A 21,234-nucleotide genomic window follows, 5' to 3' on the forward strand; every position below is an offset into this window, starting at 1 on the left:
ATAAGATGTGAATGAGAAATTTGGAGCGTTAGTATAAAATACAAATAATTAATATAATATAGCAATTTTCATTATTTCCCTGATCACTTTATATGAAAAGCCTTAACATGAATGAATTTACATAGCAACGAGTCTATGACTAATAACAATAAATTGTATTAAAAAACTTGTTTAAAAATCAAAACCAACTTTCAAATTTATATATTTTACTGAATTCACAATCTCAATTATTTACTACTAAATAGCTAAAAATAATTCTATTGTCTCTAGGTATTATACTATTTTTAATTTGTTTATATTTCTATTTATCAATTAAAGAATGTGTCTACGCCATTGAGCTGTCAGTAAAGTAATAAAACTAGGTATATTTACCCAACCCCAGTTCTTGTTCTTCACTTCAAATAAACATTATAATTAATAAATATAACTTTATTACTTGTATTAGAACATATTATATTTATTCCTTCGTCGATTCAAACATATTGATGATGAATACTTAGAGCGACCACCAACACCGATTTCAGCAGTAGTTACGGACCCTCATTTCTTCTCAATGTAAGAGATATTGAATAGAATATTATCAAAAAATTGATTAGCATTTAAATTACAAAACAAATATATATGTGGTGCGAATTAATTTATAGTATTATTACCTAATACAACATAATTATCAGGATGTTGATATATTCCACCTTACCAAAGAGGATGTGAAGTAATATTTGAAGAGTCGTGAAGACTTTAGTCGCTGTAGAATGATAACCTCGTATGTCCAGAGAACCAAATATTACAGGAAACGAAAAAAATGTTTCATTTCGTCAATGTTCGTTTAAATATATGTGCTTTTGTCCATAGTTTTACCTTTTTACCATCAAAAAGGACTAATTTATTAATAACATAAATAGGCCCTTACTTCATGATTATACCAGTTAAATGACATAAGAGTCTAGAATAAAAATATATGGCTTTTTGACATACGAGGTTATCATTCTACAGTGACGCTTTAACCTTGTTTATCAGAAACAATTAAGCTTTTTCTTCGAAATTTTAAGTATTAATTGTCGTTTATATTTTTTTCTTTTTGTCTATTATGTTTCACATACCCTATTTATCAATGTAATCTGTTTTGGCTTTGTTTATTGCCTATGTGTTTCGTTTTATAATATGGATGTTAGCTGTAAGCTTACTAATAAATAAATGAACAAAATCCCGTTTGAGTTGACGACCATGATATAAATATTCACATTACCATGCAATCTCAGTCCGATAGAAACTTTCGCGTTAATTTGACGTCTTTATCAAAAATGAATTTATTATTATCTGTGTTCGCTGTTTCCTTTATAACTGTATTTGGGGGTAAGCATTTTTTCATCAGCTTTTAAGAACAAATTTTAAATCAGCTATTGTAATTAAAACAAATGTCATTGTTGTAATAATACCTAATTAGTCTTCTATATGTTGCCTGTTGCTTCTTAATATTAATAATTAATTTAATAATCCTACAGCAGCATTAATTATATATAACAAAAAACAAGTATACCAAAGATATACCCAATGATGGAATGCAAATTATATACAAAAGGGGTCGAACATTTATGCATGGAAAAAAATATTATACACATTAAACTAAGTAATACGTAATTCGGCTGTGTTGTGTGATGGTGTGAAAGTGAGATGAGTGTGATATGAACGTGAAGATGTGTATGTGTGGTGTGCTCATGATGCAGGTTATTTAGCTTATAAGCTAACTTTATGTATTTTTTTATAATTTTTATTTTGTTCGAATGTTGATATTACATAGTTTAGTACGCTTTAAATCTAGAATAATAAAGAAGAAATAATTATTTATACCAACACATTGTATCACCAAGCCGATGACAACTTCGTTAGTGTTATTTTAAGTAAGGAAAAAAATATATTTTATTATTTATTTAACTTCTAATTAAAATTGTGTGCTATTAATAAGATTAATAATAATTATCGGTTAACCCCTATTAATAATGTCTTATTATAAATATTGACCTACATTGCCTTTGAAAAGAGTGATTTACATAATCCAATTGACATTTTAGTCTTTTTTTTAAATGTCAATATTTTAATATTTATTGGTTCGTTATCAATAAAACAATATAATTTATTCTCTAATCATAATAAGAGAGGTCGTTTAGGAAATCAGCGGAGACCACCAATGAATAGTAGTTACAAAAAGTGTAAAAAGAAATAGAATGTAGATAATTAAACAATAATTTAAATATTTTTTGTTTGTCAGTCCAATGTCTAAAACGATTTTGCATTTTTGTCTTTTATTTTCGCAACTCATTAAATTTTAGATTATGCTTGAATTACGCAATAATAATAATTATTAATTAAAAACATAATTGAAGAAGCGCCTTATTAATTAATTAATTAAATATTTATATATATATACAAAACAATTATACAAGGCAACCGTGGACGGTGAAATCGTTGTTGGGTAGGCCTTCTCGTACACACCTGGACCAACTTCAGGAGGTATTAGACAAGGGACAAGTTATGAAAACCCATACCCCTTCCGGAAAAGGGCGTGATAATATAAATAGAATACGTTTAACTAAATATATAAAGACATGTATACACATAATAATGAAGTTATCTGCTACATTGTTTTTATAACACCATGCACCTTTTTATTTTAGTACATTAGTTTTTTGAAACTTCGTCATACGCCTAGTATGAGGGTAAATTTTTACGGGGGAAACGCAATAATAATATTTGCGTCACGAAGATGTGAAGCGTTTTTGTCGAAGAAAAGGGTGAGAGCGATTGAGACCAATTGAGAGAGAGTGAGAAGGGCGAATTACCTTATGTAAATCTATTTTTTAAATTAAAATTTCGTACAGAGAATTTCTGAAATATTAGTATTTTATATTTTATGCAAAATCTTTTATTGAAATCTCAAATGACGTATTGTAAATTAAAATGCCACGTGTTTTTATTATAGAAGAAATAATATATTTAAAAAAATTAAATTTATGAAACTCCATTCTCCAAAACTCCAAAATTCAGCAATTTTTTAATGTTTTTAACTTTCAAAAGTGCCTTTTTAATAGGCCTAATTGAAATAAATGAGTTTAATACATATATGAGATTATTATAATTCCGCCCTCAAATCTAAAAAAACACCCATTATTAGTATCACCTCTAACCTGTTCCATTACTTAACGGTCAATTTATTGCCATACAACGACAATTTTCCAAACGAGTTTTATCTAATAATACCTGTGTGTCATCAACAAAGCTATCAAACACATATCGAATGTAAATTAATATGTTAATATGAGTTTTATGCATTTTAGTTCCGTTTGAGTTCCTTGCACATTTAATGTTGAAAACATGTTTTTATGTTAAAGATATAAATGTTGAATGCTCCTTACTGCATTATTATATTAATACTAGCTGACCGGGCAAACGTCGTTTTGCCATGTATATCATTTACAATAAAAAATAGGGGTTGATCGTAGAGGGGTGAAAACTAGGGGTTGTATGTATTTTTTAATGCTGTATCATAAAAAATTTAAAAAATAATTAGGGGTGGACTACCCTTAACATTTAGGGGGATAAAAAATAGATGTTGTCCGATTCTCAGTTATACCCAATATGCACACAAAATTTCATGAGAATCGGTCAAGCCGTTTCGGAGGAGTTTAACCACAAACACCGCGACACGAGAATTTTATATATTAGATCTTGTTTATTTCAGATTACATCCAAATGTACTTTTAATTAGAGTTAATAACGATTCGGTTTTATGTATATAAGTATTGGTTTGTAAACGAATCAAACTATCTTCAAACAGAGTCTTCTATACATACCTACGGCTCGCTTATCTGCTACTTTTAATGCTCCAGGCTATCTCGCTCTTACAACTTAATTGCTAAAATTAATTAAAATATTGATATATTTTACAACAAAGTTCCAACTTACCGTAACTTTCTTTATCTCTTAATGAAGTTTAAGTTAATATTAATTTTAGTTTTTGATTAGAGGTAGAAGATTTATGTGCTAATATAATTGATGTGTATAAATCTGTGAAGTCATATTTTATTGTATATTTTTATTATTATTATTGTAATTGTATATTTTAAATAATAAAAATAAAAAAATGCTTTTTAGGTTATTTGCTACTAAAAGCACATGCGCCGACTTTCCCCAAATCATGCAACATTTGATTTAGTTACCCGAGTCAGAGCCGAGACTAATGCTGAAAAATATGCTTGAGAAAAAAAGCCCTCTGGCATTGAGTGTCCATGGGCGGCGATATCACTTAACAACAGATGAGCCTCCTGCCCGTTTGCCCCTTGTTCTATAAAAAAAATCTAGGATTATGATTTGTCTTATAATCCATTCTAATAACACTCCTCACAAAAATTTTAACAAGATGAAATAATAACTACGCTATTATTGAAACGTTTTTCGTAATCTTGCTTATCATTTCAGAACAATGTCGACCATCTGTGATCTTGCCAGATCCAAAACTCGGATGCTGTGGTGTTCATCTCGCTGCATCACACACTCGCGATAGTAAGCCTTTTTGTAAACTAAATTATATATACTGGTTGTATTGGGAGAATATCTATGTTACTATTTATCATGTTTGCGACACCGTCTTAAAATGACACAAAAATGTTTATTATATAAAAACTAGCTGACCCGGCAAACGTTGTTTTAACATACATTTTATATTATTTCTAGGAAACATTTTTTTAGTTCAATAAAAATAACTACTACAATAATAAAATATAGGCTTTGATCGTAGAGGGGTGCAAATTAGGGGTTGTATTTTCGTATGCTGTATAAAATAAAAACAAAAAAAATTGTCACAAAACTTTTTTTTTTTGGGATGGACACCCCTTATGACCTAGGGGTTTGAAAGATAAATAGTAGCTGATTGTCAGAATTACTAAAAATGCATAAAAAATCATAAGAATCGGTCGAGCCGTTTCGGAGGAATATGGGAACGAACATTGTGACACGAAACTTTTATATTATAAAAATAATCTATTCATGTATACAAGAAACCTGACGCCTATTAGTAGTAATTGTTTTAGCTGTAAAATCCAGCAATTTTTGAGTTTATCGCCTTAATACATACATAATATAATATAAGGAATTGAGATTATAATAAATTTATTAAGTTTATAAAATATATTTTCAGTGGGTGATACAGCCTTAAACCAATACCCATGGCTGGCGCTTATAGAAGATCCCAACGGTAGAATAACTTGCACGGGAGCTTTGATCAGCTCCAGATATGTATTGACCGCTGCGCAATGCGGCTTTAGAGAACCGTAAGTATATAGAAATACATTAAACATTAATTAAAAAGTGAATCGCAAGCGCCCTTCATTAAGCAATTATATAATCCATAGATTATGTATATCGACGATCCCTACGTATATAAAGACGATGATGAGAGTAAATTTTTACGATGCGCGCGCACACCGTCACACCCGACACCCTGAAGTTAGCTATAGTCAACATTTTTGTTTGTTTTTAAAGTTATACTTCTTTTGGCGAGTTAGGAAAAAATGATGAGAGTGAATTGTTTCTATTGTCAGTGCCTTTTATTCTTCAAACGTTGGCGAAAGATAAAATTTTTGAAAAGATTTTTATCTTGTTACACCAAAGAAGTAGAAGTTAAAAAACTTTTAACGCGTGTACATAAGTAGGTACACACACTTTTTTTTTTAATTTCTTTTTTGGCTTTATCTTGTCTATACCTATTTGTGTAAGTTTTTTTTGTGGTTTACTAGATAAACTTATCGTATAAGAGAACAAGTAATTGGTTTCAAAAAATTGATGTCGTATATAAAACCTCTACTTTTGACATATTGTGTCTTTGTATGTAGGGCCCGTTGATATGTTTGAAATTAATTAATGATACCATCTAGTCTTTTCAATGTTCTTTGTAGTTAAAACTTTATTGGAATAGCAATAAATAATTATATCAATAACACTAAATTAAATTAATGAAAATATTCCAGAAAGAGCATCCGCTTTGGGGAGTACAATAAAACCAACTCCGAACTGGACTGCCTTATGGTGAACGGAGCCATGAAGTGTGCGGACAGAGTCCTGACTGTCCCAATAGAATACATGAAGGCCTATCCTGAGTTTTCGACCCAAAACCCGAGAGTGCACGACTTGGCACTTATTAAATTGAAGACATCAGTTCCTTACACTGGTAATAAACTAAATAACGTAAATTTCTTTGATTTTAACTTTCTACTATAGAAGTAGAATTATTAGTATTTCCAGGGCTTTTTAGTATCTCGCCAAAATCTCGATTTAATTTGTCAGCTTTTGTTTTTCTTTTTTTTTTTAATATGAACGCTCATAAAAGACAGTCATCGCAACCCATGAACAACCATTTATATACGGCACGTACGGTGTTGAAACGAGGCAGGAGGGGACCCAAACAATTCTTCTGAACAATCACCATAGTACACTTTGTAGAATACGCAAAGAGACGCAATGTTACGCAAAGAGATGTCTGCGTAGAGAGAGAGAATCAAGCTGATCAGCAATACGTTGGAGATTGACAATTCGACAAGTCCATCGCTGAATATGGTCAAAATGAAGAAGCTGGTATTTTTCGTTGGTCTAAACATCTAATAGACCCATTTATTAAGGATTGCTAAATCCTAAACATCACTTTACTACAAAAAAACGGTACAGAAATGAAAAGTGTTGCAATTCCAAAACCAGTTAAGGAGAGATTGATTGATTGAGTGAAGTAATTTGCATTTATTACATGGGCGATTAGGATATTAAACAAAGTATGAAAGTGCCGACTGCAGCGCTGATTTGTGAATCTAAACCTTCCAGGGCACCACCCAAACGCATACAAAAAATTCATTAAAATCGGTCCAGCCGTTAAAGAGGAGTTCAGTGACATACATCCGTAAAGTAGAATTATATATATATAAAGATAAACGATATACATAACTAAGTTAACATAAGCTTATACGCATTTCAGAATACATAAGGCCCATATGCCTCCCAATCTCTGACATCAACACCTCTCCACCAAAGGGCCTGCCCTTCACAGTTGCAGGTTGGGGCAGCAAGCCTTCAAGTCTTCAGGAAGATGATGTGGTCAAACATTTCGTTGAACTTCCTTACAAGTCCTTGGAGGTCAGTCTTATTAATACTACAACATCAGAACGGAATACATGAATTTGTGGGTAATAACTGATTTATTTTTCTACTGTGATTTTTCCTCTTTTCATCACAGTGTAAACACAATTTGATAGAAAGAGACAAAAATATTGCTTTAGAAGAGTGCAATTACACTCAGTTATTAATAAAGGGTTGTTTTACTGTAATCCCAAAGCTGAAGGGTTTGTTTATTTGAATAAACGTGTTAATCAATTGGTCCGAATGGTACTTGTATAGATTAAGTTTTTCATTATATGTTTTACTTACTAAGTATCGTTAATGATTTCCTAGTAATTTTTTTCTTAAAAAGGAAAATTATATCATTCATGTTTCTTTAATTTAACAAAAAAAAAATTTAAAAATTATGTAGGTATGTTGAATAGAATAGTAGTTAATATATCAAAATCATTGTATCATATAGGTAACACAATGTACACTTTTGAACATCAAAAAAGATATATACAATAATGCATTTACTGCCAATTCTCAAATCAAGGGCGTAGAACGGAAGATAAGAACTGACAATAAACCCTCCGCCACTCTTTTTAATCGCCAAGTTTTTTGTTTTACACAACGTTTGTAAGGAGCTGCAACCATTACACCGTGTTCCACAATATGACATCTTAAGTAATAGTTAATTAATAATAAATTAATAACAAAGATTTGTCCTCTATCAGCAGGAGGTATGGTGAAGTAGGAGCACGCAGTAAAATTCTCGTGGGAACAACACGCTAATACATAGTTAAGATAACTAACATAAACGTTACGTATACTTTGAAAGGAAAAATAAAATAAAATGTAAAGTCTAAAAGATGCTTGCTTTGTATTAACTAATAAATAACTAGTCTGAACAATATTTGCATACATTCACAAACCATATAAACAATCTAAAACATTTTACAGCAATGCAAAGCGGCCTACGAGAAATACCACCCAGGTCACTTCACCATCACAAACAACCAGATCTGCGCTGGCGGTGAAAAGGACAGAGACTCCTGCAGAGGAGACGGAGGCGGTCCTCTCATGTATGAACAAAATGGGCGTCACACAGCCGTCGGCATCGTCAGTTTTGGGCCGAAACAGTGTGGTACCAATGGAATCCCTAGTGTTTACACCAATGTCTTCAAGTATATGCCCTGGATACGTAGCGTGGTTAGGGCTTAGACTTAAGGTCCTAGAAAAGTCACGATACATATGTATATATCTTATGTTTGTAACTGAGTCGTTACAGGAAATAGAAACTAAAAACGTACAAAATCGCAAGATTTTATAACTTTTTTGTGAATAGGCGTATATTTTATACTCTTATGGGTCTGTTTCACAATGTACTGATAAGTTCTACATAAGTTCCAAATAAGCTATTTATTACTTATTGGTAGGATAAATCCTATTGTTGCGTTTCACGACTGTCAGATAGATGGTACTTTATCCATACATTGTGAAACAGACCCAAAGTGAGGTTTTTATAATCAATTTTTTTTTTCGACAGAATTTATTCTTATGTCGGATGTCTTAATTTTTACCCTTCCACCACCTGCAAACATAGCAGAGCGTTTGCAGAGTCAACTAGTTTTTGTTTAGCAAGTTAGGCAATTTGGAACTTAACGTAAGCACATACACTATTTAAATTGTATATAGGCAACTTTCAAGGGTAGGTGAAAATACTTTAACAAATGCTTAGTAAGCATATAGTGCAATATAGTGGCATACTATTATTATAATTTAATAATTGGAGGAAATATAAATAAAAACATAGGAAATAGCAATTAGCATTTGTTATAAGTGTCTTCACGATAAAAGTCTATTAGTATATAGGTGTAATAATGTAAGAAATATCTGTTAATAGCATAATTATTTAGTATTAAATAGTTTTTAAATATTGAGTTGTTTCATTGTCAACGGACTTCTGATGTAACTTTTTCTAGAACCTATTTTTAGTGAAGTTCGAAGATAACTTCGATTTTATAACTGAAACCTACCTGCGTAGGCGCATACATGATTCAGCAATGGTAGGTATGTACATCTATACATATAAAAATGAAACCCATTTTCCGTTGTCACGACATAACATGAAAACGGCTTGACCGATTTGTCTGATTCTTTTTTTATAATATTCCTTGAAGTACGAGGATGGTTCTTACGGAGAGAAAAATTAAAAAAATTGAGTGAAAAAGTCTAAAAAAAACACTTCTCTATATTCCCATACAAAATATTCGTAATACTACTTAAAAGTCAATTTGAACTTTAATACCATATCAAGTCAATTTGAACTTTAATACCATAAGTTCAAGTGTTAGTGGTGGTTTTCCGGGAGGGTATATTATTTGTTGTCTTATCAACTTTCTTTTTTTATCTAACTAGCTAGACTGGTCTTCCGAATAATAAGTATTTAAAAAAAATAAAGAATCGACTGTTAGGCGGTACGATGTTCGCCATGCCAACTAGTAAATAATATAAATATAAACAGAATTTAATACATTATTATTTAGGTGACCGGAAAATGTATATTTTTACCTTGAATTAATTACTTATGAGTCAACTTAATTGATAATGATTAAATTCAGGATTTTTCACATGCGTCACAAGACGATATCACGACATTTGATGCTGGAAAACCCACAACTGTATTCAGTTCTCCATACGTCTGCGAACGGGATTATAATAATTTTATTAATTGTTTTTGGGTAAAAAAATATTTCAATATATTATTTTAATATGGGTCCAACAATTGTGTACCTACCCGTCTCTAGTTTTTAGGGGGCAAACGGGAAGAAGGCTATCATTAGATGATACCACCGCCCATGGACACTTTTAATGTCATAGCTTGCGAGTGCGTTGCCGGTTTTTAAGAATTAGCACGCTCTTTTTTTGACCGTAATACGAATGGCACTTTTTAACTAACATGAACGCTAATTACCTCTTTCAGAGACAACTTCCAAAAATAAGTTTGTTAAATTTAAAAACAAAAAAACATTTTTGAGGAATAAAGATATTATATTTTCCGGTCCAATTAGTTTCTTTGAGAATTAAACCTGGTCCTGAGTCAAAACCAAATTCCTAAACACTATGTGAACGTTTAGTTTCCTGGTACATTCGAGTAATTTTACCAAGAAAATTAATGTTCCTAACCATCATTCAAACAAAACACCTAAACACCTGCTAGGTAATATCCCGACCAGTGACTAATCAAACTCAAACTCAAAATAACTTTATACATATAGGTAGCCAAATAAACTTATAAACGTCTCCTCCGCAGAACCCACTTTCCGAAACAGTTAATTGTGAAAGTATGTTTTTACCAACTGCTATACAATAATAATTGTTCTCAATACGAACCAGAGTTGTGAAACGTGAAAATATTTGATTTATAAACAATAATTATTACCATTCCCAGACAAAACACACGTCAAAAAATGCATTATTATTTAAATGAAATAGTTACGTAGACGATTTGCGTATATTGCGGTTAAAACAGAGATAAACAGTATCAGAAGGCATCCACGCGCGAAACAGGATAAAGTCGTGAACTCCTGCGCAACTCCACAAATAGTCTAGGAGACGATAACATTTATATTATAAAAAATATTAATTTAGGAATATTTATCTTCATATAACATTTTTTTATAACAGAGGGCAAACGGGCAGGATACCGCCGACCATTGACACTCTCAATGCCAGAGGACTCACCAGTGCGTTGCCGGCCTTTCAAGAATTGGTACGCTCTTTTCTTTAAGAACCTTAAGTGGAATTAGTTCGGAAATACTTTAGTGGGCAACTGATTCCACGTAGCGATGGTGCGGGGGAAAACCTGCTTTAAAAAACGCTCAGTTGTGGAACGACGGACGTCGAGGTGATACGGGTGAAACTTCGTATTTTGCCTCGACGTCCGATGATAAAACTCAGCTGCAGGGTTATCTGAAAAACTCCTCTGAACACTCTTCATGGTAAATGCGGTAGAAGATGCAACGTGACCCCACAAACCACATATCTACGCAACGCCAAGGGATCAAGTACTGTACTGGTAAGGCCACGCCCAGAGGTGAGAATAGTAGGTACTACGGGGGCGAATTGGCACTGTTAACAGGTTGCAAGCGGTTACATACTACTATATATAACATATAAGGCTATAGCCAGTTGTTTGCGATTTACATCTTGAGTTCAGTACTCTCAGTGGTTAGACTGGCCATGGATTTTTTTGGGTGGAATACAACATTTTCCTCACAATTATAATATTAATATATTTTTTCTGCATAACTTTAATTGGAGTCTAAGTGACAATCCATCAAGATTATAATCTAGAAAGAATACCTATAAATCGAACATAACTATTAATTTACGCTCTTAATAAGGTTTGAGTTATTTAGTTTTCGCGTTTATATTTTATGTGGTTAGTTTCCTTTTTTGCATGTAATTTCCTGTCTACTATAATTGACATGTTTGTGTGTAAATACGTCATATTTTCAATTTAGATATGCCTGTTCTTTAAAAACTTATTAACAGATAACTGCTACGATACATATCTAAACTTAAGGTAACTTACCATGTTACATAAAAAATGAAAAATATTTAATGAATTGAAGCATACAAAAGACGCCTTTATAAAATGAAATATATATGTCATGAAAAACAAAACAATCATCACTTAATTACTTAATTGGCAATTGTTAGTGTGCTAATAAAACAAGCACTATGTTTCAGCAAGAATACAATAGCTTGGAGTTCACATCTTCAACGCCTAGGAATACATTTGCTACTTGCATCACAGCTTTAACCGGTTTTTTTTAACAAGATTTTTGCGACTACTAACAATAGCCGTTATAAGTCAAAACCTTCAGGAATCTCACTATGAAGAAGAAGATAATTTTGTTTTATGTTATAGGTGTCAACCCGCCTGATTTTAAGTGATACAGCCGCATTTGAACACTCAAATTGCCAAAAGGCACTCGAGTGCGTTGCCGGCCTTCTAAGAATTGGTACTCGCTTTTCTTTTTAAACGTTTTTCTGTTCGTGTTTATTAATAAACTTCATCACATGATACATAATGCTATATCTGCAGTATCTGTTACAGGTTGTCTTATCTAAAATCTATGACAGTTATGGTAAAACATTTTATGTTATAAGCGTTACAAAAAATGTATTTATATTTTTTTATTGATCAGCCCACTACCGAATATATCAAGCTCTGTAAAAGTAGTGTTTATTCTGTTATATTCGCGATGACTTTGAATGAGAAGTGTCTGAACTCTGAACTCCTAGGTTGGTTCTCCGCGTTCGGCAGCGTTCGACATCTTTGTTGTATATAAAGTATATATCGTACTATACAATTATATTGTAATCGATCAATCCAATTGTGATTTCCATTTACCTCCTTTACTATATCCATACAAAATATCTATCAAACAAATAAAATTAAATTTTCTTTTGAGAAATGCAACCATTCATCAGTATTTTCTAATGACGTAGTCACGTTCAACTATCGTCAGTAAACCGACTTTACAGACAACCGATTTTTTTCTTTAAAAAAGACAGCGTTTTCCATTTTAGCAATGCGCGACCCCTATAGTATTAGTGTTCATGAATAGTTTAACATCAGGTGAGTCTGTTCCCCCTGTTCTATAAAAAAAAACAAATACACGACTTGTTTTAAGATGTAGTAAGCGATGTGACACAAGCCCGCTGACCTCATAACCGACAGAAATCGACGGCTCTTAGACTAAAAGCCACACATCCTTGAATACAAACTACAAAGTTTAGTGGCTTTCAAACGAGCGTGTAGCAAACATGTATAAGTTGCTGTGTATATTATTGTTTATATTACACGTGAACGGGCAGGAGTATGGTGAGTAATCTTTGTTTATTGGTTTGATATTAACTACATACATACTACAAAATACAAATTCTGTTAGAATTAAAATATTATTTTGTAGTTGGTCAATTCAAGGAAGATTATATCACGCTAATACTGAATTAATAAAGAAGTGGCTAACACAACTACACAGTTCAATGAAATTAAAAAAAAATGCGAAAAATTTCGATCTAACAAAAGCTCGAAAAAAATGAAAAACAACTTTTTATCCTGCAAATTATACTTTCACTTTTATACATAATTATAAACTCTGTTGTCTAATAAACTTTCTATTTATGAAGTGTTAATTGATATTTGATACATACTATATTTATAATATTTGTATATAAGGAAATTCGCACGCGAGTTACGGACGTTTTGTATAATCAACAAGTGATTACTTGTAAAGAAACGCTATCATAGAAATAGACATAATATTTATTACTAACGAAACACACATACAAACTAATAATAATAATAATTAAAAAAGAAAAGTAACAAAATTATGGTAAAGTGTGTAATGTGTGTGAGTTGTGGTTGTAACTGACCCTTGCTCAGCATTATGCTGTGGAGCAGACGTGTTACACAGCGGTGGTCATTCTGCCAGAGACCACAAAAGTTAGTTTGCGCCTCAGACGCAAAAAAGAAAAATAATGTAGTAATAATAATAGTAGAAAAAAATTAATACTAAAAATTAACAGTGTAAGTAAAGTGTACATAACAAAAATCTATATTAAATCCCATTGTATTCAATTTACATTGTTTTTTTGACGAGAACTAGCTCAGTTCATAGCTTAAAAAAGCTTTAATCAATAGAAGCATATAGAACATTAATAACACCCGACACATAAATAGCAAAATATAATATATATACTTATATATATAAAAATGAAACCCGTTTTCCGTTGTCACGACATAACATGAAAACGGCTTGACCGATTTATCTGATTTTTTTTTAAATAATATTCCTTGAAGTACGAGGATGGTTCTTACGGAGAGAAAAATTAAAAAAAATGAATGAAAAAGTCTAAAAACAACTTTTTTATATGCCCATACAAAATATTCGTATAATAATAATAATACTTAAGTCAATTTGAACTTTAATACCATATTATAAAGTTCAAGTGTTAGTGGAGGGGTTCCGGGAAGGTAAATTTTAATTTTTTGACATAATGTATTTGTTGTCTTATCAACTTTCTTTTTTTTATCTTACTAGCCAGACAGGTGTCCCGAATAGCAGAATAAGTATTTAAAAAAAAATAAAGCATCGACTGTTAGGCGGTACGATGTTCGCCAGGCCAGCTAGTATATTATATATACTACTAGCTGCCCCCGCGAACTTCGTTTCTTCTTAATGTGATTTTACTTAGCCTATTTAGTACTATACCAACATGGAACATTTTGCTATGCTACCCCAGAGACTGATCGGTTTTCCAGAATTAATGTTAATTTTTCTCTACATAAACCTCAGAGTTAAAGGATTGATCGTAGAGGATGAAAATAGGGGTTGTATGTGTTTTTGTATCATAAATAAAATCTTTAAAACTAAAAATATTTTTTTGGTATGGACACCCCTTATAACTTGAGGGTTTGAAAGATAGATAGTAGGTGATTCTCAGACTTACTGAATATGCATAAACAATTTCATAAGAATCGGCCGAGCCGTTTCAGAGGAGTATGGGAACGAACATTGATCATTAGATTATTTGAACTTTTGCGTGCAAACTTTCCCACAACGCCAATCTTACGGATAAATGTTACCAATATTTAAAAAGATTTTTTCCTACAGATGCTGATTGTGTCACGCCAACAGGCCTGGCAAGTCACTGCATCTCTATCAACGACTGCGAAAAGTTGAAGCCACTCATACGACTACCTCCAGTACAACGGGAGGCTCTCAAATCATGGCACTGTGGTTATGATGGTGACGTACCTAGAGTAAGCTATGACCATTTACATGTAGATTATTTGTATCACCTCCACGTCCGTCGTTCCACAACTGAGAGTTTTTAAGACAGTTTTTGCTACGCCATGTGGAACCAGCTGCCCACTGAAGTATTTCCAAACTAATTCGACTTAGGGTAATTCAAGAAAGAGCGTACTAACACTTAAAATGCCGGCAACACACTCTCGAGCCCTCTGGAATTAAGAGTGTCCATGGGCGGCGGTATCACTTAACAGATAGAAGGCAGGTAGAAGGCCCGTTTGCCCCGTGATAAATTTAAAAAAAAACATTTAGCCCAACACAGGAACCGCTAGGCTGTAGGCCATATTTATTCTAAAAGAACCAATTCTCTCTTTATTTGTCAATTGCAAGTGATACTTAGCTCTTAATTATTACGGTTGAGAAGTATTTGTCTCAATCCACACACACATACAACAAACAGCTTGTACGTTACATCGGCACCCAATATAATAAATATAATGATTCAAGATTATTTAGACGCCATGGAATACCAATACATAAAGTTCACAAGTTCGATATTCGCTTCTCAAGGAAAACTTTTTTGACTGCCCTGAGATGCAGTGTCGAACATTTCACGCATACAATGCGATAAGGAAACTAATACTTCGCAAATATTTTATATGGAGAACGGTTGTATACCCTCAAATCTCAAAAACAACACCCGAAAATTCCAAAATATTATGTAATTTTTGGTCAACCTCGGATGAAAACCTAAAATCACACGGCTATTTGCCTTCAAATAAAAGATTGTTTCGTTTTGTGTTGATTGTTTTCTTTAAATATTTAGTTTATAAGGAATTTAAAGAAGTTTTTTGGTGTTTTTGTACGCTTTGTTTATAAATATGTTCAAGCAAAAAAAGAAAGGAAAATGAAATGCCACCTGCCGACGCACATAAAGTATAGTAGCGACTCAAGTGAATTAATTATATATTATCCAGGTATGCTGTCCTCCCACCACGCCCAAGACCAGATGTCACACAGTCATGGGAAAGGCCGGTATATGCGTCAGCACTAAAGCGTGTCCCAGCATTGCGATACGTCTGAAACCACCCGTCAGTACTGCAAATCTGGAGTATGTTTTACGGTCGAAGTAAGTTTATTTTTAAGAGTAATGTAATGTATACAATAATCAAAATTTAGGCCTGGGCCTCAGATATCTGTATCTGGTTCATGATCATTTGTCAATCTAATAGGTAATTAAGTGGTCACCCATCTGTGCCTGACACACGCCGTCGACTTTTTGTGTCTAAGGCAAGGCGGTTTCCTCGCGATGTTTTTCTTCGCCGTTTGAGCGAATAATGCGCACATAGACAGAAAGTCCATTGGTGCACAGCCGGAGTCGCAAGCTGAAGCCACTAGGGCAACACTTCTCAACACTGTTACAATAATCATTTTGACCATTTTCACTCTTCACAAATTATCCATAAACATTTGTCTATAGATGTCGTGGTCCGGCCGAATTGAACGTGTGTTGTGAAGAGCCAGTACGTAAACCCACACTTGAGAATACGAAAGCGAACATAACAGCTGATGACAGGATTAATATCATCACTTCGAATCCCATTGAGAAAGTCACGGCTAACCCAGTATCAACCAACAATCTGCCAAACACGAATTCCATAGACAGACCAAACTGCGACACAGTAGACATTCCTAACCCCGACAGTGGTTGTTGTGGAATCGACAGTAATGGCGGAAACAGAATTATCGGTAAAGCATTAAGTACATATATATTTATATTGGACATATAAATCCTTTTCTTCCGCAGCTAGAGATTTTTACTGTACTTACGTTAAGCTTTAAAGAACAATTAAATGTACAAAATAAACAAAGTGTTGCTGGTTAATTAATTGGTCTACCAATTGGTATAACAATGAAAGACCCATAACCAGCTATTATACTTCTTTTAAATACTAATAATAAGAAAAGCCTGTTTAATTTTAAATCATTACAAAAGTAGTACATACAGCTAAGATTTGTTATATACCTTTTTGATGTGACAACGTCTAATGTATATGAACGACGGCTGCACGCACGAAAAAGCATGACTCATTGTCCCGTTACGCTTATTGTACGCTTGCGCCGCATCTATCTCTCTGGCACTCGATTGGCCTATGCGTCCCAGGATTTACTCCTTCTTTGTATCCATACAAAATGATTCAATTTTAATGATAAAAGTATGCAAACATTTCATCAATGTTTTGTTATGACGTTGTGACGTTAATCTTTCGTCCGTAAACCGACTTTATAGACAATAAATTTTTTTCTTGTTATCCTAGTATCCTAGCTTCCTTCAGTACCGTTGATCGGAACCCCTTCAAGGCCTCCTCCAGCTTTTTACGGAGGCAAATATCTATATGGCTTACTTTCTCCATTCGCTTCCTGCTAACACTTTCATCCACCTTTTTTTAAACTACTATAATGATTATATGTTCTTCACGGTCCATGTAGGACATAGTATAATGTTAGTAATAAATTTTAGGCGGAAACGCTACTGCAATAGATCAATATCCGTGGTTAGCGCTCCTAGAGTACTCCAACACACGTTGGATATGTGGTGGAACACTTATTAGCAGACGTTGGGTCCTAACTGCTGCGCATTGTCTCGTCACGCACGAAATGAAGAGCAGAAACGCGTAAGTAATCAACACTTTGTGGGTTATTAACAGAATTGTTAGATAAACCCCACCAATTTTTACTAATTACAATGCTTATGTAACAAATGCTTGTTGCATTTTGACTCTAAACCCTTGCATAAAGCAGGATTTTGACTCTAAAACCTTGCTCTTACTGACGGACAATAACAATAATAATTATTGTTTGGGGCAAGAAACATTAGCTCTCAGCTCTTGTATATACGTCAAATTGTGAAGAACTGTATAAAATGTATCAAATTTTTTATATTTGTTCTAAATCTTAGACAAACAACGTATAAGAACAAGCTGAAAGACAAATAAAACTCGTTATAATCCCCTTATTAAGTCTTCATTAGACAGAATGTGATCTTAATTAAGTGATTTTCAGGAAACTGAATCCAGAATAGTTCGAGGTCGAAAAACAACATTATCATTTCCTGGTCTTAATTGACTTTGTGGTTTCAGACAAAGCGTCCGCCTTGGGGACTATAACATAACGAATCCTGGCATCGACTGTGTTGAAGTCGAGGGTGGTGGCACTGATTGTATTGCTGAGCCACTATCAATTACCATCAATGAAACGATAATTCATCCAGAATATAGGGCTCCAAAAACATTAGTTGAACCAAACGACATTGCATTAATCCGCCTCCAGGAGTTAGCTCCATATTCAGGTGAGAATTATCATGAGAATTTATCAGATGCTGTGAGACTGAGATAAGACTATTACAATCTTTTAGCGGGGAATTCCCCTGACAGCAATGCTGGTTGCGCAAAACTTTTATTAATGACCTTATCATTGCAGACTTCATTAGACCGATTTGTCTTCCGCTCTCCGACGTGTTTCAATCACCACCAGCGAATATGAAACTGATCGTGGCCGGATGGGGAGCCATGAGTGAAACAAAATCATCAAGTGACGTTAAATTACACGTGGCCTTGCCGTTCTTTGACCAACAGGTTTGTTTATTGCAATAGTGATATATATAAAGAAGTGCGTTGTAGATAGCCTTTTTAGGAATAATTGATGCATTGATAAAATCATGAATAAATCAGTGGCACTACAACCTTTTAAGGTCTCGGACTCAGATTTCTGTATCTGTTTCATGATCATTTGTCAATCTAATAGGCAAGTAGGTGATCAGCCTCCTGTTCCTGACACGCGTCGACTTTTAGGGCTTAAAGCAAGCCGGTTTCCTCGCGATGTGTGCCTTCGCCGTTCGAGCTAATGTTAAATGCGCACATAAAGTCCTTTTGTGCACAGCCAGGCATCGAACCTCAAGGATGAGAATCGCAAGATGAAGCCACTAGGCCAACACTGCTTTTGATAAAATCATACCTTGGTTTCTACACTACTATCAAGTACCTTTTCTTTCACCTCAAAAACTTTCACGTTTCCTTGGCATTAAAATAGGATTTCCCGTACGGGATTCCACGCGGAATTCTCTGATGTAAGGGTCATGACCGGAAATGCTGAACTGGTTTCTTGATATAATGAATTATACGCAAATTGCTCGAAGACTAGTCTTGTAACAGTTTCTTTATGTTCATGAACATGTCCACTAATGACTGTAGGAGATTTTAAATTGACGTAATAATTACAATACCATTATATCATTTATTTATTATCCTCAATTATTCTAATTAATTGAGCTGATTGTCTATAAGCGGCTGGCAGATATTAAAAATAAATTTGACTATCTCAGGGTTCTAGTTTATTGCTATATTTACAAATGCTCCATCATCCATCAATCGGGGAAACGTTTATCAATAATTAGTTACGAAAATAAATGCCATTACTAAAAAAGTATGCGCTGAAATTTTGACTAAGGCTTTCAATACATATGAAAATATTGATAGGACACAATAGCACGTCAAGATTCTAATCAGCTATAAATATATTTACACTAACAATTAACCTTTATCAAGCTCTATGTACTTTAGACATAGTACACATATAACATATCAACTATAGTCTCCTCTTTTTAATATAACTTCGATTTAAAAATAACTATTTAAACATGTATTTTCCAAACATTCTAACCATTATGAATAATATTTAAATCTCAAAATACAGTAGCTCTATGCTATCTAGGAGTATGTTCAACTTAAAAGCTTATAAAATAAAAATAACCTCAAGAATTAGATCAGTGTGACCTCTTATCAAACACGATCAAAATCGGCGAGGGACATTAAACATGTACATATACATATGTAAATATATATATATTATATATATATATATATATTGGGGCTAACTATATTTATATATACATCAATACATAAACACACTAAATATACGAAGTCACAGAATGTGCTCATAGCACAGTTATAAAAAATGCCAGATCAAAATTCTAAATTATTACAGAGCTGCCGGAAACTATATTCCTTGAAGGGAAAACCAATAATATGGGATAAGCAAATATGCGCAGGCGGCGAGGATAATAAAGATTCCTGTAGCGGCGACTCAGGTGGTCCCCTCATGTACATGGAGGAAGAAAAGCCATTTCAGATAACCGGTATCACGAGCTTCGGCGTAAAGCAGTGCGGTTTTAAGGGACGACCCAGTATTTACACTAAGGTCATTTCGTATGTCGATTGGATTAGAAGTGTGGCTAAGCCGTGATTGTATTATTAGTAAAAAAAACTCAGTCTATTTTAAATTGTTTATTATAGATACTTGCATTATAATAGATAGTTAAAATTTAGTTATATCCCAACGGATTGAAAGGTTATACTACTTTTTTTAAATTCGTAAATTAAAGTTGGAAATTTGAAACATTGTACGATATTAGTGAGAATTGTGAGTTATGATTTTTTATGAGGGAAGAATTAATTGCTTGTTTTAAATAATATAAATCATGACTATAGACAAGAACGCAAGACGCAATCAATAATGAAACAATATTTCTAATAGCGTCTAATACAAGTAGATCTATGTAGTCAAAATCTCCACAGCACTAACAGTTTAAAACAATGAACGTAATACTAGAGGACTTTAGTAATGATAATTATTAGATAAACTTGCAATAGGGGTCATATTTGAATATTGTAAATATTAATTTTAATCTACCGACTTTGCCATACATTTGCTATGTTTGACATTACTGTTGTTAAATTTATATCCAGAAGAAATGGTTCAAACTACTCATTTTATTATGTGTCTAGTGTATAGTAATAATATTAATTTTAATTATTTAACATACGTATACATAACGTGTATTTAAAAATGTACACCCAATTGCAAATAATTGTTTTTGTATAATTGCATTTATCTTAATTAGAAGAAGTTGTAACCATATAATTATTTAAAAAAAATGTTATTAACTAGAAAAATTCTTAAAATTAAGTATCCCATAGAATTACAATTTTAATTATAGAAGCTACGCTTATTCCACACATTAAATACCTACTGATTAAATCATACGTCAAATTACGGTTAGCAAAAAATTGTATATTTCATTTAAACTTCATTCAATTAGTTAAAAATCAATCACCTTCAAAAACCTGAACATCGAGTCTCATCAAACAATAACATTAAGACAAAAAACATTCTAAAGATTTTGGCCACGGCATTATTTATTTACAAC

At 32.9% G+C, this 21,234-nt stretch overlaps 3 protein-coding genes across 5 annotated transcripts in view; 2 read left to right on the forward strand and 1 right to left on the reverse strand.

The window, feature by feature from the left end:
* LOC125059161 (protein MTSS 2) overlaps nucleotides 1-21,234 on the reverse strand; it is a 156,930-nt gene that overhangs the window by 35,292 nt on the left and 100,404 nt on the right. The gene's annotated exons all lie outside the window — the stretch shown is intronic.
* LOC125059166 (phenoloxidase-activating enzyme-like) lies at nucleotides 1,230-8,479 on the forward strand. Its single transcript, XM_047663455.1, has 6 exons — nucleotides 1,230-1,353; nucleotides 4,474-4,557; nucleotides 5,192-5,324; nucleotides 6,021-6,220; nucleotides 7,016-7,173; nucleotides 8,101-8,479. Exons 1-6 carry the CDS (start codon nucleotides 1,248-1,250, stop codon nucleotides 8,359-8,361), a joined length of 942 nt encoding a protein of 313 aa, XP_047519411.1. The 5' UTR covers nucleotides 1,230-1,247; the 3' UTR covers nucleotides 8,362-8,479.
* Nucleotides 12,906-21,006, forward strand: LOC125059162 (phenoloxidase-activating enzyme-like). Its single transcript, XM_047663451.1, has 8 exons — nucleotides 12,906-13,036; nucleotides 14,832-14,980; nucleotides 15,947-16,098; nucleotides 16,450-16,718; nucleotides 17,491-17,644; nucleotides 18,110-18,318; nucleotides 18,450-18,604; nucleotides 20,013-21,006. The coding sequence occupies exons 1-8, from the start codon at nucleotides 12,979-12,981 to the stop codon at nucleotides 20,268-20,270; spliced, it is 1,404 nt and encodes a 467-aa protein (XP_047519407.1). The 5' UTR covers nucleotides 12,906-12,978; the 3' UTR covers nucleotides 20,271-21,006.

Source organism: Pieris napi, chromosome 19 (assembly GCF_905475465.1).
Source record: "Pieris napi chromosome 19, ilPieNapi1.2, whole genome shotgun sequence".
NCBI lineage: Eukaryota > Metazoa > Arthropoda > Insecta > Lepidoptera > Pieridae > Pieris > Pieris napi.

Coding starts and splice junctions, on each gene's coding strand:
- LOC125059166 (XM_047663455.1), top strand. CDS start 1,248: ATGCAATCTCAGTCCGATAGAAACTTTCGCGTTAATTTGACGTCTTTA. Junction 4,558..5,191: donor TGCATCACACACTCGCGATA/GTAAGCCTTTTT, acceptor ATATATTTTCAG/TGGGTGATACAGCCTTAAAC. Junction 6,221..7,015: donor GACATCAGTTCCTTACACTG/GTAATAAACTAA, acceptor TACGCATTTCAG/AATACATAAGGCCCATATGC.
- LOC125059162 (XM_047663451.1), top strand. CDS start 12,979: ATGTATAAGTTGCTGTGTATATTATTGTTTATATTACACGTGAACGGG. Junction 14,981..15,946: donor ATGATGGTGACGTACCTAGA/GTAAGCTATGAC, acceptor TATATTATCCAG/GTATGCTGTCCTCCCACCAC. Junction 18,319..18,449: donor GGAGTTAGCTCCATATTCAG/GTGAGAATTATC, acceptor TTATCATTGCAG/ACTTCATTAGACCGATTTGT.